This window comes from Bufo gargarizans, chromosome 2 (assembly GCF_014858855.1).
Source record: "Bufo gargarizans isolate SCDJY-AF-19 chromosome 2, ASM1485885v1, whole genome shotgun sequence".
Taxonomy (NCBI): domain Eukaryota; kingdom Metazoa; phylum Chordata; class Amphibia; order Anura; family Bufonidae; genus Bufo; species Bufo gargarizans.
The window spans coordinates 597,117,793-597,133,310 of NC_058081.1; the positions used below are offsets into that span (position 1 = coordinate 597,117,793).

A 15,518-nucleotide genomic window follows, 5' to 3' on the forward strand; every position below is an offset into this window, starting at 1 on the left:
AAAAAATATGACCTGTCCTATTTTTTTGACGGACAACGGTTCACGGACCCATTCAAGTCAATGGGTCCGTGAAAGAACACGGATGCACACAAGATTGGCATCCGTGTCCGTGATCCGTGGCCGTAGGTTGCTTTCATACAGACGGATCCGAAGATCCGTCTGCATAAAAGCTTTTTCTGATCTAAGTTTTCAATTCGTGAAAACTCATTTCCGACAGTATATTCTAACACAGAAGCGTTCCCATGGTGATGGGGACGCTTCTAGTTAGAATACACTGCAAACTTTGTACAAGACTGCCCCCTGCTGCCTGCAGCACCCGATCTCTTACAGGGGGATATGATAGCACATTAACCCCTTCAGGGGCGGCACCTAAGGGGTTAATTGTACTATCATTATCCCCTGTAAGAGATCAGGCTGCCAGGCAGCAGGGGGCAGACCCCCCCCCTCCCCATTTGAATATCGTTGGTGGCACAGTGTGCCCCACCATCGACCCCCCCTCCCTCCCTCTATTGTATTAAATCGTGGTGGCACAGTGTGCCACCACCATCGAGCCCCCCTCCCTCCCTTTATTGTATTAAATCGTTGGTGGCACAGTGTGCCAACCACCATCGGGCCCCCCTCCCTCCCTCTATTGTATTAAATCGTTGGTGGCACAGTGTGCCAACCACCATCGGCCCCCCTCCCTCCCTCTATTGTATTAAATCGTTGGTGGCACAGTGTGCCAACCACCATCGGCCCCCCTCCCTCCCTCTATTGTATTAAATCGTTGGTGGCACAGTGTGCCAACCACCATCGCCCCCCCCCTCCCTCTATAGCAGTAACATTGGTAGCAGTGTGCGGTCTCAACAGTAGAAGATTCATACTTACCTGCTTGCTGCTGCGATGTCTGTGAACGGCCGGGAGCTCCTCCTACTGGTAAGTGACAGTTCTTTAGCAATGCGCCGCACAGACCTTTCACTTACCAGTAGGAAGAGCTCCCGGCCGGACACAGACATCGCAGCAGCAAGCAGGTAAGTATGAATCTTCTACTGTTGAGACCGCACACTGCCACCAATGTTACTGCTATAGAGGGGGGGGGGGCGATGGTGGTTGGCACACTGTGCCACCAACGATTTAATACAATAGAGGGAGGGAGGGGGCCGATGGTGGTTGGCACACTGTGCCACCAACGATTTAATACAATAGAGGGAGGGAGGGGGGGCCGATGGTGGTTGGCACACTGTGCCACCAACGATTTAATACAATAGAGGGAGGGAGGGGGGCCGATGGTGGTTGGCACACTGTGCCACCAACGATTTAATACAATAGAGGGAGGGAGGGGGGGTGATGGTGGGGGCACACTGTGGCACCAACGATATTCAAACTGGGGAGGGGGGGGGCTGCCCCCTGCTGCCTGGCAGCCCTGATCTCTTACAGGGGAATATGATAGTACAATTAACCCCTTTAGGTGCCGCACCTAAAGGGGTTAATTGTGCTATCATATCCCCCAGTAAGAGATCGGGTGCTGCCAGGCAGCAGGGGGCAGTCTTGTACAAAGTTTGTAGTGTATTCTAACCTGAAGCGTCCCCATCACCATGGGAACGCCTCTGTGTTAGAATATACTGTCGGATCTGAGGTTCACGAAGTAGCTCATATCCGACAGTATATTCTAACATAGAGGCGTTCCCATGGTGATGGGGACGCTTCAAGTTAAAATATACCATCGGATTGGAGAAAACTCCAATCCGATGGTATAAAAGAACTCCAGACTTTACATTGAAAGTCAATGGGGACGGATCCGTTTGAAATGGCACCATATTGTGTCAACATCAAACGGATCCGTCCCCATTGACTTGCATTGTAATTCAGGACGGATCCGTTTGGCTCCGCACGGCCAGGCGGACACCAAAACAACTTTTTTTTCATGTCCGTGGATCCTCCAAAAATCAAGGAAGACCCACGGACGAAAAAACGGTCACGGATCACGGACCCCGTTTTTGCGGACCGTGAAAAAAAACTGTCGTGTGCATGAGGCCTTATATAAGGCAGCTCTACACGCTATTGCAGCAAGCCATTACTACATTACCTTTTAATATGCTACCTGTAAATGTAATCATTTGCTTGAAATACGTCTCTTGGACGTTACCACAGATAGAAAAACGGGAGAAGATAATGTGTCCATTTCCTCATAAACGTCAATGTCTTTGTGGAAATGGTGCCACCACTTGGAACAGTGATCGGAATATACAGTAGCGCACGGCGGAAACGCAGGCAAAAGTTACAGCTTGGATGAAGACACAAGAGGAAGTGTTAAGGGCCCTCTTCCCAAGAGAAGATGGAGCTTCTGGGCCAGCCAGTAGCACAAGGAATGTCCTATTTACAATATTCTTTGCGAAGTTCTGTTGAGAAAAGATAATCAAACTATTATTTTATGGTTCAATATCTTTTTTTTGAGATATAAGATACGTGATAGCATAAATCAAAGAATGCTTCATGAAAATTACAATTTTGACAAGTATGAGGAGTAGATCCTCTAAGGCAAACAAATTACAAAGCATGTAACAATAATTAGACCAGTTTTCTGAAATCTACATAGGTGGTCTCAAGGCTGATATTATCACTATAGAGAACCTAAGAGACCATCAAACTATTATTTTAATGACTGTTCCTGAAAAATAAGCAGAACATTTCACTTATTAGCTTCAGCCGTGCGGCAATCATTTCCAGTTCTCTTAGGCTACTTTCACACTAGCGTTCGTCGGTCCGCTCGTGAGCTCCGTTTGAAGGGGCTCACGAGCGGACCCGAACGCCTCCGTCCAGCCCTGATGCAGTCTGAATGGATGCGGATCCGCTCAGACTGCATCAGTCTGGCGGCGTTCATCCTCCGCTCCGCTCGCCTCCCCACGGACAGGCGGACAGCTGAACGCTGCTTGCAGCGTTCGGGTGTCCGCCTGGCCGTGCGGATCCGTCCAGACTTACAATGTAAGTCAATGGGGACGGATCCGTTTGAAGATGCCACAATATGGCTCAATCTTCAAGCGGATCCGTCCCCCATTGACTTTACATTTAAAGTCTGGACGGATCCGTACGAGGCTATTTTCACACTTAGCTTTTGTATGCTAATATAATGCAGACGGATCCGTTCTGAACGGAGCCTCCGTCTGCATTATTATGATCGGATCCGTTCAGAACGGATCCGATCGAACGCTAGTGTGAAAGTAGCCTTACTGCAGAGAATTCTTTCAAATGCTGTTACTGTAAAAACGCTTTCCAAAACTGTTACTTTATTATTACTATAATTATATGTAACACATAATTGCCTGTCAAGCACTTGCCAATGAAAGAGAGGCACGCCCATACATGTTAAGGGCTCATTCAGACGTCCATATGCTGTCTGCAAAAATATTGAATGCTATCTGTTTTTTTGCAGATCTGCAAAAAACGGATCTGCAAAAAAACAGATAGCATTCAGTATTTTTGCAGACCCATAGACTTCAATGGGGCCATGTCCTGATTTTCACGGACAAGTATAGGACATGTTTCATTTGTTTTGTGGAACCACGGAATAGAAAAGGGCCCCATGGAAGTGAATAGGTCAGCATCTAATCCGGCAAAAAACGGATCCGCATTTTTGCGGATAGCATACGGCCATCTGAATGAGCCCTAAAGGGGTTAATCTAGTTCACACAGACCATTTCCATATACTCTACTAGAGAATACTGATTTAATAGATGAGTCAGGAGTGTCACATGGGTTGGCCACGTCTAGAGGTCTAATTTAGGCCTCATGCACACGACTGCAAACAAAGACATGCGGTCTGCAAACAAATACGGATGACGTCCATGTGCGTTCCATATTTTGTGGAATGGAACAGCTGGCCCCATATAGAACAGTACTAATCTTGTCCATAATGCGGACAATAATAGGACATGTTCAATCTTTTTGCGGAACGGAAATATGGACATACGGAAACGGAATGCACACGGAGTAACTTCCTTTTTTTCAGGCAGACTGATTGAAATGAATGGTTCCTCATTCCACAAAAAAAAACAGAACTGACACAGAAAGAAAATAAGTTCGTGTGCATGAGCCCTAACCCTAAGTTCAGACCTGAGCGTTTTACAGCGCGTTCCTACGCGCTGTAAAACGCTCAACAAGGAGAAACCAATGCTTCCCTATGGGAATGGTTCTCACCTGGGCGTTTTACAGCGCGTACGATCGTGCTGTAAAACGCCCGACGGTCAAACAAGTTCTTGAGCTTTTTTCTGGGCGTTTGTCGCGCGTTCCCGCACATAGATATTCGGGAACGCGCGAAAATGTGTGCACGCCTGTCTCTGTATGCGCGATTGTAAACGCCCGTACAATCGCGCATACAGAGCGCTCGTTTCAGAACGCTCAGGTCTGAACCCCCTGTTAGGGAAAGATCTGCTCCTGTTCTGTGCTTAGAGCCTCACCTGGTTGTGGTTCAAAATCACTGATGGAAATCACTGACTGAACCCTGACATGTAAATGACGCATTATGTTGCACGTATGCCATTCGCCATAATTTGCGGCTTACGCGGCCTAAATGCCTTGATAAATGCCGCTCTTTGTGTTTTTCCAAGTTCCCTTTTATGGGACTGTATGGGATTACAAACAAAAATGTTTGCTTTTCCCCCTTAAAAACAGCGCTGTAGTCCATGGGCTGTGTTTTGCAATACAGCTCAGTCCCATTTAAGTGAATGGAGCAGAAATGTCAAACCAGACACATCCCATGGCAATGTCTCATATTTTATGCAAATTATAGCCTTCATATGGCTCCCATAATAACAGAGTTAAATAGCTAATCAAAATCTCGTTTGCAACAGTAATGTAATACTAAAGCCATTGGTGTTGCATTGTATTATCATTAACCAAGATCAGGCTTGCTTTGAAAAAGACTGCAGATTTCTTCTTTCATCTTGGATCCGTGTTTTCGGAGCCCACGCTCTATAATTTTATCTGATCCCTGGCCAGATTCCTCCTCTTTGTCCAGTGTGTCCCTGGAGAATGAGGTTTGTACATGCCTCCTCTAACTATGGCTTCCATGTGCTGTGGACATTGTATTTACTTTGAAATGTCTATTTCTCGGGGGCTGCCTTGTTGATGTAGCGGCATGTACCCTGTCATAATATCCGAGCCGCCAATTAGTGGGATGAGAAAATGGCAGTGTGACCTCACTTACCAAGGTCTAAGTCAATGTTCTTTGGCGTGAAGGTTCTTTCCATGGAGGCACGTTCCTTCAGTATGTTATTTTTGTAATCTGCAAAGCAGAGCAAAAAATTATTTTCAAATGCTTTTTGACCCATATAAAATTCTTCAAACCCAAAAAAATAAAAGTTGTAAAAAAAATTAGATTGTGAGCCCCACTAGGGACAGCTTGATGCTTATGTCTGTAAAGTGCTGCGGAATACAGTAGCGCTATATAAGTACATAAAATAAATAAATCTAAAAGAACTGTTAGTTGATACATTCACTCTGCTCCCACATCCTGTATACTATGCAGAGTATATGGCAGTGGCATTGAAAGCACCTGGCACAAAATTCAGAACATGAGCAGCACAGCAAAAAATTGCGTCAGAAGCCTGGGCTCCAAAAATTAAAAACGTCAATCCAACGTATCCACATTAGGAAGCAGCACACCAAAAATCTTCTCAAAATCATTTATTCACCCAATGAACAGCAACATTTCAGTCCCTCCATGAAACCAACCTCTATGGAGAGCTTGGCAGCAGAGATCACCACATTCAATTATGTCTTTGTCACACCCCTTTCCCAATGACCCCAAAAATCTTTACGCTACCTGGACACTTTACGGATTCCGTGTGTTTTTCTTAATAGGATTCTTGTGCAGTAAAACTGAAGCAAAATGTGTAAGATTAGACAAATCTCAATGACACTTTGGTTCACATTTATTAGGACTGGCATTTTAGACACCGGTCTTAATAAAGCCCTATAGCTGGCGGCGGATCTCCGGAGTTATGACGAGGCACCGGCCTCTTCATAGCTTCGGCGGATCCTCCGCCAGTTCTAAATGTAAGGGCCGCTTCACACGAGCGGATGCCTTGCGTGGCATCCGCTCCGTGACAGAGTGCCAAGTCTGCAGCGGGTCTTGGCACTCTGTCACGGAGCGGATGCCACGCAAGGCATCCGCTCGTGTGAAGCGGCCCTAAGAGAGCTTCCAAGCTGTTTTGCATTAAGACCTTTTTCTACTCCTAAAACAGGCGTAGAAAATGGTAAATGCGGTGGGCAGGCCGGCCCGTCCCCTTCACCGCCCATGCCACACCCACAATTTTAGACCTGGCGTGAGTGGGAAGAAGTCGCAGAGTGTGACGCAACTAACCATTGGGTCACAATCTGTGCCTGAAATACTCCTAATTTAGGCATATTTCAGATTAATAAATTACCCTTTGCTTTTTCGTTCCATGTAGAAATCGACCTGCCGTGCGGATTTTGAAATTTGCAGCATGACTTTTCTTTGAGTGGAATTCACCCTTTTATGCAAGGGTGAGATCTGTAGCAAAACCGCACCAAATCCGCAAGTAAGGCCTCATGCACACGACAGTTGTTTTTCTCGGCCTCCGTTCCGTTTTTTTTTTGCAGATAGGATGGGGACCCATTCATTTCAATGGGTCAGCAAAAAAATGCTGATAGTTCATCCGTTTGTGTTCCGCGTCCGTTGTCCGTGTTTCCCTTCAGCAAAAAAAATAGTGCATGTCCTACTTTTTTCACCTTTGTGGACAAGGATAGGCATTTATTACAAGGGATCTGTGGAAAAAAACAGATGCCACATCCGTTTTTTTTGCAGACGCACAATTTGCGGTTGCAAAAAAACAACTGTCGTGTGCATGAGGCCTAACACATGTGGTTTTTGGTGCAGAAATGCACTGAGATCCACACAGAATTTCTGGGAAACAGCACACAGGTAGCCTAAGGGCTCATGCACACGAACCTGTGCCACCTGTGCCATGCATTGGGGACCCCTATCCATGGGCAATGTAAATGTGGCCTGGTCTGACGCATGCAGACCCATTCAACTTGACATGAGAACTTGGTGTTTGTTTGCACTTCCATCTCCTTTTCATGATCCTAGCATTAATTCCTCAAAAACCTATTTGCTTATATTGTAGGGCCTACAGTTGGAGATTGCTGTGTAAGATGGTGAGGGGTCTGGCAGAGAACCGCCTGATAGAGGAATGGTGCAAAAATCAATGGACCACAGGCACAATTCATCTTTACTCACAAGAGGCACTAATACATAATGATTTTAATCAGTTCACAGAGCTGTTCCATTGAAGTGAATGGGATGGAGTAGTTGTAGTTACACTGCCTGCCATTGCAATGTCAATGGCGAGCAGGTAAACGGTGAACAGATGGCAGCACTCGTATGAGCGCTGCGTTCTCTTCTTACAGCTGATTGTCGGGGGTGCCAGGTGTCTGACTCCTGACGATTTGATATTGATGACCTATCCCGAGGATAAGTCATCAACAGGGCCGTCTTTAACGCGGGGCAAAAGGGGCAGCTGCCCCGGGCCCAGTTGCTCCTGGGGGGCCCAAGGCAGTTGCCTCTTGAGGGCACACAGCCCTGCAAGTGCTTTTTTTAAGTGCAGCGGCGGGCCCTCCCTATATGTTAAGTGTGGCTGTGCTCAATATCAGCAAACCTACTTAACTACCACTAACTACTTCTTCCGCTCCGTACTTGCGGGCTGCCCAGGCGTGAGTTTGCGCAATCCCGCAAGACCAGTGAACTCCCGCGGCGGGAGCAGGCGCCGACGCGCCTCACGCCTGGGCAGCCGGCAAGTACGGAGCGAAAGAAGTAGTTAGAGGTAGTGAAGTAGTTTTTTTTTTGTCAATGTATGCACACACCGGCTTCACCTCGAGGGGGGTGATGATTGGGGGATCTGAGGTGCAGCCGGGATGTGCTACTGATAGTCAATGTAACTAACTGAAGGAGGAATGACTGTGATAGCGATCATTCCTCCCCAGTCACTTTACATCGGCTTGTGTACATTGCGGCCCCTTGAAATAGAGCGATGTGACAATGCGGCCCTCTCTAAAGAGATAAGGTGTAATGGAAAGATTTGCACCTGTTCGGTGGTTTTGACCCACTCCTGAAGTGTAAACTAAGCCTAAGAAGGTTCTGTCTGCTTGACTGTAAGCATGGTAGATCTGTTCTTCGCTTAAGAAAAGTATTTTAACACATAATTGAATTACACATTATTATTTTTATTTACCGAATCGAACGTCTTCCATTTTGTATTCAATAAGGTCAGGAGGTCTCAAACAAATTTCCTTCATGTTCACGTCTTTCCTACAAAAAATATATAGGAACATCATTATCAATTCTATAGAACATGCACAATTTTCTTTAAAGGGAGTCTGTCACCTAATCTGAGCGTTTTAGACCGCTCAGATCAGGTTGTAGACTCTTTGTCCCTCGTCGAGATCATGAAAAAGAGGCCCCTCAGCGATGTGCCCAGATAACCACACCCCTTTCAGCCCTCTGGCCCGCCCTTCTTTCCTATTATTACCTCCTCCTCTGCCTCCCAGATCTCGCGTGTGCACCGCTCCACAGTAGGCCTGCACATGCGCACTGCTCTGCCCATTATGGGCAGAGGAACAGCTTTTCATATTGCGCATGCGTCAGCCAACTAAAGAGCACTCCGCTGATACTTGCCGGCCCGTCGCCCTCTGATGCCGCTCATGACTTCCGCCGGCTGGAGGCAGAGGAGAAGGTAACAGGAAAGAAAGGCGGGCCAGAGGGCTGAAAGAGGTGTGTTTTTCTGGGCACATGGCCGAGGGGCCTGGGCACTTGCGACAGTAACGCCGCCCCCTGGGCATTTGCAGAATCTCATTTGCATATGTTTAAAAAGTGTATTTTTAATGATCTCGACGAGGGACACAGAAAAGAAAGGTACCATTGTAATGATAGGGGCTTTGCCAGTAATTGGTATTTGCCCCTCATGGTGTCATTGAGCCCTATATTAGGTTGTATTGGGGGATTTGTCTCTCTACCCCTATGTTCCCTTCTTTTCCCGCCTTTTATCTTTCCTCAGGTGAATCTAAGGTCAGCCGGCAGCTAAAGGTGATTTGCGAGATATGGTTGCTGATCAGTTGCTGGGCAAAGGGCTATTTTTAGCCGAAGTGATGGATTGGTCAAGTGCAAGTTTCGGCGGGAAGAGAAGCTGTATTTATGGAGGACACTCACCATTGGGAGCTCTGTCAGCGGCTGGAAAATCAAGAGGGAAGATCGTCTCCCGCCCGCCCTCCCAATGTTTTAGTCGCGGTCTTTGAAAAGGGGGGAGTTTAAGGGGGGGGGGGGGGGTTAGTCGCTCAGCCTTACTGGGTGGACTCTTGATGAGTAGTGCACTAATGGACTTGAGTTAATATTGGTGGAAATTTCAATGGCTTAATAATTTATAGAATGTTATTATTTATGGTTACCCACCTTCCCCCCCAGTTAATAAAGACCGCGGCCATTTTTATCCACAATGGTAGTCTTGTGTAGTTATTTTAATATAAGGTTGAATTGGCGAATATGGCACCATGAGGGTCAAAGAGTCTATAACCTGATCAGATTAGGTGACAGACTCCCTTTAAGGGTATGTCCACATAGGACGTAATTTGTGCAGGAGAAAGCCATGACATCCACAGGAAAATCCTCATGAGTTACAAGCAGATTTGCTGTGGATTTCTCTCCTTTACAGCATGAGGATATAAATATCACTTTTTCAGAATTTATCTATCAAGTAATAAAAACTGCATACGTACCGTTGAGATTTATTCAAGTTATATGCATAGCCTAGAAAGAAAAGAAAAAAAATTTTTTGGGACAGTTCCACTTTTTGGAGACTATTAAGCATTACACTGCACTAAAGAATTTTGGCACAATTTGCGTCATTTCTATCGACTTATGCATCTTTTAACAATATTGATTTATTTTCTCTAGTATTTGTAGATTGCAGCCAATATTTGGACTTGATTACATTGAAAATAATCTTTTCAAGCAGCATGTAGAGGTACAACGTATATCCTTCTACATAATGACACCTGCAGACACTTGGCCCCATGAGGCCGCTCGCCTTAGGAGCTACGTGTCACTTCTTGTGAGTCACACTTACCTTTCTTGCGATGTCTGCGGGTGATGAGGATCACAGCTGTGAGGAGGAGAAGGAACAGCAGAAGGGTTGCCAGGATATATCCGAGTTGTTGGAAGAAGTGATGTCTGTTTTCTGGAATTATTACATTGATCACTTTATGTTCCCGGATGGTATTGGAATCTGCGGATATGAAAATTAGACCTTAGAAATCATTGAGAAAGAAGGGGGATCTATAGCATGGATGTACTATGTATCACACTATTCTCTTAGACACCCATGGGGTTATCTGCAATAGGTCATCAATATTATATTGTCGAGGGTCCAAATCCCAACACAACGGCTGATCAGCTGTTTCGGGAAACGGCAAGTGCGGAAGTCTCTTGGGATCTTAGGCGCTTGCAGACAAGCGATACGGATTAGGTCCGGATGCGTTCCAGATGCATTCAGTTAAAAATGCGCGATTTCAAAAGCAAGTTCAGGCAGTTTTGTCTGCAATTGCGTTGTTTTTTCTGCTTAGATGCAATGCGCATTGATGCGTTTTTCACGTGCGTGATAAAAAACTAAAGGTTTGCAAACTACATCTCTTAGCAACCATCTGTGAAAAACGCACTTGCTTGCGGATGCGATTTTCGTGCAGCCCCATTCGCTTCTTGCGTGAAAAACGCAGAATATAGAACATGCTGTGACAAGTGATGCGTGAAAAACAACGCTCATGTACACAGACCCACTGAAATGAATGAACGGATTCAGTGCGGGCGCAATGCGTTCCCATCACACATTGCACCCGTGCGGCATACTCGCTCGCGTGAAAGGGGCCTTACCAAACAGCCCTGAAAATCGTATAGCAGCTGTGCTTCGTATTGCAACTCAGACCCTTCGACTTGAATGGAGCTGAGCTGTAACTAGACCATGTGACCGATGTACGGTGACGTTACATGGCCTAGGAAGAGGTTTCAGCGCTGTATTTGTCTTTTCGGAAAGTTGATTAAAATAAATTCTACAGCCAGAGTGCGGATTCATCCTCGTATAAACTCACCCCCCATTCCCCCTTGCATCAAGCACACACGTCTTGTCAGTCTCCCCCCATTTGCATTTAGCACAAAACCAAAGGATTAAGCATGTTGAAACCCACCATGTCCAATCCTTCTGTTTACTGATATTTGTTAAGGTTGGAAAAGGACAAAAGTCCATCACGTTGTCATGGGACAGTTAGGAAACCATCATATTTTAGATAGTTGGTCATCCCTACGAAAATCAGTGGGTTCAGCTAACTTTCTTGTATTGTGTATGAGCACCTTAACAGTGATAGTTTAAAGGGGTTGCCCCAGCTGGGCCATTTATGGCGTAACGATAGGATATGCCATGACAAAAGGTGCGGGTCCCACTTCTGGGACCTCTGCTATCTCAAGAACAGAGAGCAAACTGTGCATGCATAGGCCCCAGGGCATTTACCACTATAGGATTTCTGAAAATAACCAAGCGCCATATATTTTCAGAAGTGTCTTAGGGGTGAATAGGGGCGTGCCTGCACTGGCTTGTCTTGCTCTCCGTTTACTTCCGAGAATAGCTAAGTGCTTCATTCAGCTATTTTCTGAAGACCCATAATCATAAATGTACTGTATATGCCATAAGTTTCACAGATGGGTCAACCTCTTTAAGAGTTGGATCAGATGCAACAGTAGATTTTTGTTACACATTTTGAATGATATGGTATATTACCTGCAGCAGGTGCTACAATAGTTTTCTTGGGTTCTTCTATTTTTGGGGGTTCTTTTGGTGGATCATAGACAGTTAAGTAAAAAATCCTGCGTTCATGGAGACCACAATAGTGATGGTGTAGATGACAGGAGTAAGTTCCTTCATCTCCTTTTGTCAAGTCTGATATGAGAAGTGTGAAATCTCCATAAGCAAAAGCCATATCTGTCACATTCATTTTCCTCCTGATAAAGAGGGGACCATATGACCTTCTCTCCCCTGAAGCATACATGTCAATCAAACGGTCTGCTTTGTCATGAGAGATTCCTGGAGCTTGACGATCCCAATGCACCACTTGCTGGTCTTCTTCACGATGTCGGTCAGTCCATATGTGGTTCCAGTTCTCACAGGGCAGTACAACATTGGATCCAACAAGTGCAACAACAACAGCCTTTTCGCCATCCCAGTACATCTTCACCCTACGTTCTGAGAGAAGAAACATACATGATATCCTTGTAGAAGTACGATTATGATGTCTACAGCCGGTTTAGTCATGAGTCAGATACAATATCTCAACAGTGACGTTAATCCTAACCTATTCTGTCAGGCATTTAATGCTTGAGTGCAAGGAACTAACAACTGGAAGTATGGTGCACCTGCTAACAGAGCCCACTACTAAGCTTATCTTAAAGGGGTTCTCTGGGATTTTAGTATTGATGACCTATCCTCAGAATAGGTCATGAATATCTGATCAGTGGGGGGGGGGGGGGTCTAACACCCGGCACCCCCACTGATCAGCTGGTTGAAGAAAAGGCCTCCTTTGTTTGTTTACCTGTTTGCCATGGAAAGTGCGGTGTCATGGAGGTATAACTACTGTACAAGCCATCCCATTCATTTCAATGGGACAGCTCCTTCCTAAACAAGTGTATAGGAAGGAGCCGTCCCATAGAAGTGTATGGGACGGCATGTAGTTACACATGCTCACCGCTGTGCTGTCGACATCAAGCAAGTAAACATTGAAGGGAAGGCTGTGCTCGCATGGAGTGCAGATTTCTCTTTAACCAGCTGATCAGCCGGGGTTTCGGACCCCCACTGATCTGAAATTGATGACCTATTCTGAGGAAAGTAGAAACAGATGTGCAGGAGCAGTACATTTTAAAAGTCAAAAGATCCCAAGGGGATTAAGATCTCATCTTCGCCCTAATGTGTTCCCTAATAACGCTGAATTTGGTAAAGCATTTGAGGCGGTGAATAATAAATATTTTTTCGAACTTATGTTATTGAACATTGACTATTTACAAAAAGAGGTGGACACCCTAAAGATAAACTTAAATGTATTGGAGTGTCAGATCTGGGGTCTCCTGAGTACAGAGGACTTTGCTGGAAAGAAAGAAAAAGTGACACAACATGTACAGCAGCATAGGTCAGAGGTTGAACATATGAAAAGGGACAAATGGCATAGAGATCTGGACGATTATCAGTCTGGCAAGGTCTACAATTGGCAATCATCACAGTCACAGAATGTATCCAGGCGAAGGAAAGGCAGAAGATTTGATTATGGTCGGTTTGGGTTCACCACAGGGGAATCAGATTCCACGGATGAATCGGTGTCATCCAATTTTTTTAGGGGCAGCAAGAAAATCAGGAGAGGTGGATATCGAAGGGTTGGAAAGAAACACCACCGGCCCCTTAAAAGATTTACCACCGACACAGGGCAGTACAACATTGGATCCAACAAGGGCAGACGCAATCAGAGGAAATGAGGGATTGGTGGTGAACATTTCTTCTATTGAATTAAGTCATGACCAGATATGTGTACTGAGCTGTGGCCTTACTTTTTGCCCTACAGGTGATCGAGACTGGTTTGAGTTTGAATTGAACCTACAACGCTTCTTTAGGAGATTAAGATTGAAAGCATTTTTTTTCTATGACAAATACCGTAAATGTTGGATCCAATAAGAATGTTGAAAATGGGTAACTGTCATGTAAATTTTATGGGTTGAGGAATAAAAGTAGCTTTTCACCCCCACAAAGTAACCATGTGGTGGAAACATACATTGATATTGTAAAAAGAAACATTGCAGTATTACAAGGTACTAATTTGAAACAACACAGTTCCAATTTATCCACTGTAGAAAGATACGCCATTAAAGAGCTGGAGTGTAATAAACAACTCACTATTAAGCCAGCGGACAAGGGGGGAGCCGTAGTTGTCATGGACACATGCAGGTACATTGGGGAGATTATGAGACAGTTACGTGATGTGGAGGTCTATGAGGTTTTGGGAGGGGATCCCAAATGGGACATTATGTGTATCCTTGGGGACATTCTGGATAAGGCAAGGGATGAAGGGATCATTGATGATGATCTTAATGAGTATCTTAGAATCAGCCAACCGATTACCCCAGTGATATACATACTCCCCAAAATATATAAGAGCTTGGTGGATCCCCCAGGCTGGCCTATTGTGTCGGGCAGGGGCTCTGTCTTTAATACTGTCTCTATATTTCTGGACAGGGTCCTGCGTGTCCATGCAACTTCGGCTCCCTCGTATGTCAGGGATACTGGCGATTTTCTTTCGAAGTTAAAACAAATTACATTGCCTAATGAATTTATGTTGGTAAGCTTTGATGTTGTTTCACTTTATACCTCTATTGACCATACCAATGGTCTTAATGTCGTCGATGTGGCCCTGGCCGGCATGGGACTCTCCCTGGGCGCTTGCCGTCTGATCCTTGACCTCCTGGAGGTGGTCCTGAGGAGGAATTATTTCCTCTTCAGGGACACCTTCTATCAACAGAAGCGGTGTGTGGCCATGGGGTCCAATGTGGCACCCACCTACGCCAACATCTTCATGGCGGAGGTTGAGGACAGATTGGTATACCGCTCCCACTTTGCTGGGAGGGTCCTATGCTGGTAGCGCTACATCGACGACATCTTTATGATTTGGAGTGGGACCAAAGATGATCTTGAACGATTCCATCTTCATTTAAACAGTGGTGTTCCGGGGTTGGAATTCACATTGACTGCATCAATGGAAGAGTTACAATTCTTGGATGTACGTGTATACATTAAGAATGGAGAAATCAGAACTGATCTCTTCCAAAAGGTGACAGAAAAAACACATTATTGGTTTATGACAGCAATCACCCTCGACGTATGGTGGAATCTCTACCATGGAGCCAGCTGTTACGTGTACGAAGAATAGTATCTGATAATGACAGATTTCTAACTAGAACAGATGAGATGTGCAGGAAGTTCATGAGAAGGGATTATCCACGTACTTTATTACAGAAGACTAGGAGTAAAGTTTTAGCGGTCAATTGTGAAACTGTTTTGGGTGGATCTACACGGACAGGGACTGAGAACAGAATTCCTTTTGTGTCCATCTTCGGTGGGGACAGTGGTGCAATATCCAATATCCTCAGGAAGGATTGGCATATCCTCCATTGAGGAATGCCAGACACGAGGGAGTTTGCATCACCCCCGATGATGGCATACAGAAGGAGTGTCTGTATACGGGACAGGTTAGTCAAGTCCGATGTGGGTGGAGCTAGGGCAAAAAAACAGACCCTATTGGCGCCGAGGAAAACTGGTAATTTTCCATGTCTATCATGCTGCAATTGCAGTGGGATTATGAAGGGTGATGTGTTCACCCATCCATATAGTGGGAAAACCTTCAAGATTAGGGAATACTATACCTGCAGATCTAGGGACGTAGTCTAT

General features: G+C 45.4%; 1 protein-coding gene across 1 annotated transcript in view; it reads right to left on the bottom strand.

Annotated features, from left to right (window-relative positions):
* Positions 1-1,988: 1,988 nt before the first annotated feature.
* Positions 1,989-15,518, bottom strand: part of MXRA8 (matrix remodeling associated 8) — a 48,291-nt gene continuing 34,761 nt past the window's right edge. Inside the window, exons 5-10 of the mRNA XM_044278273.1 lie at positions 11,817-12,278; positions 10,119-10,277; positions 9,769-9,799; positions 8,232-8,308; positions 5,183-5,260; positions 1,989-2,378 (exon numbers count right to left, since the gene is read on the bottom strand). Coding sequence (XP_044134208.1) covers positions 2,353-2,378; positions 5,183-5,260; positions 8,232-8,308; positions 9,769-9,799; positions 10,119-10,277; positions 11,817-12,278 — 833 coding nt within the window. The 3' untranslated portion in view covers positions 1,989-2,352. The remainder of the gene's footprint in view (positions 2,379-5,182; positions 5,261-8,231; positions 8,309-9,768; positions 9,800-10,118; positions 10,278-11,816; positions 12,279-15,518) is intronic.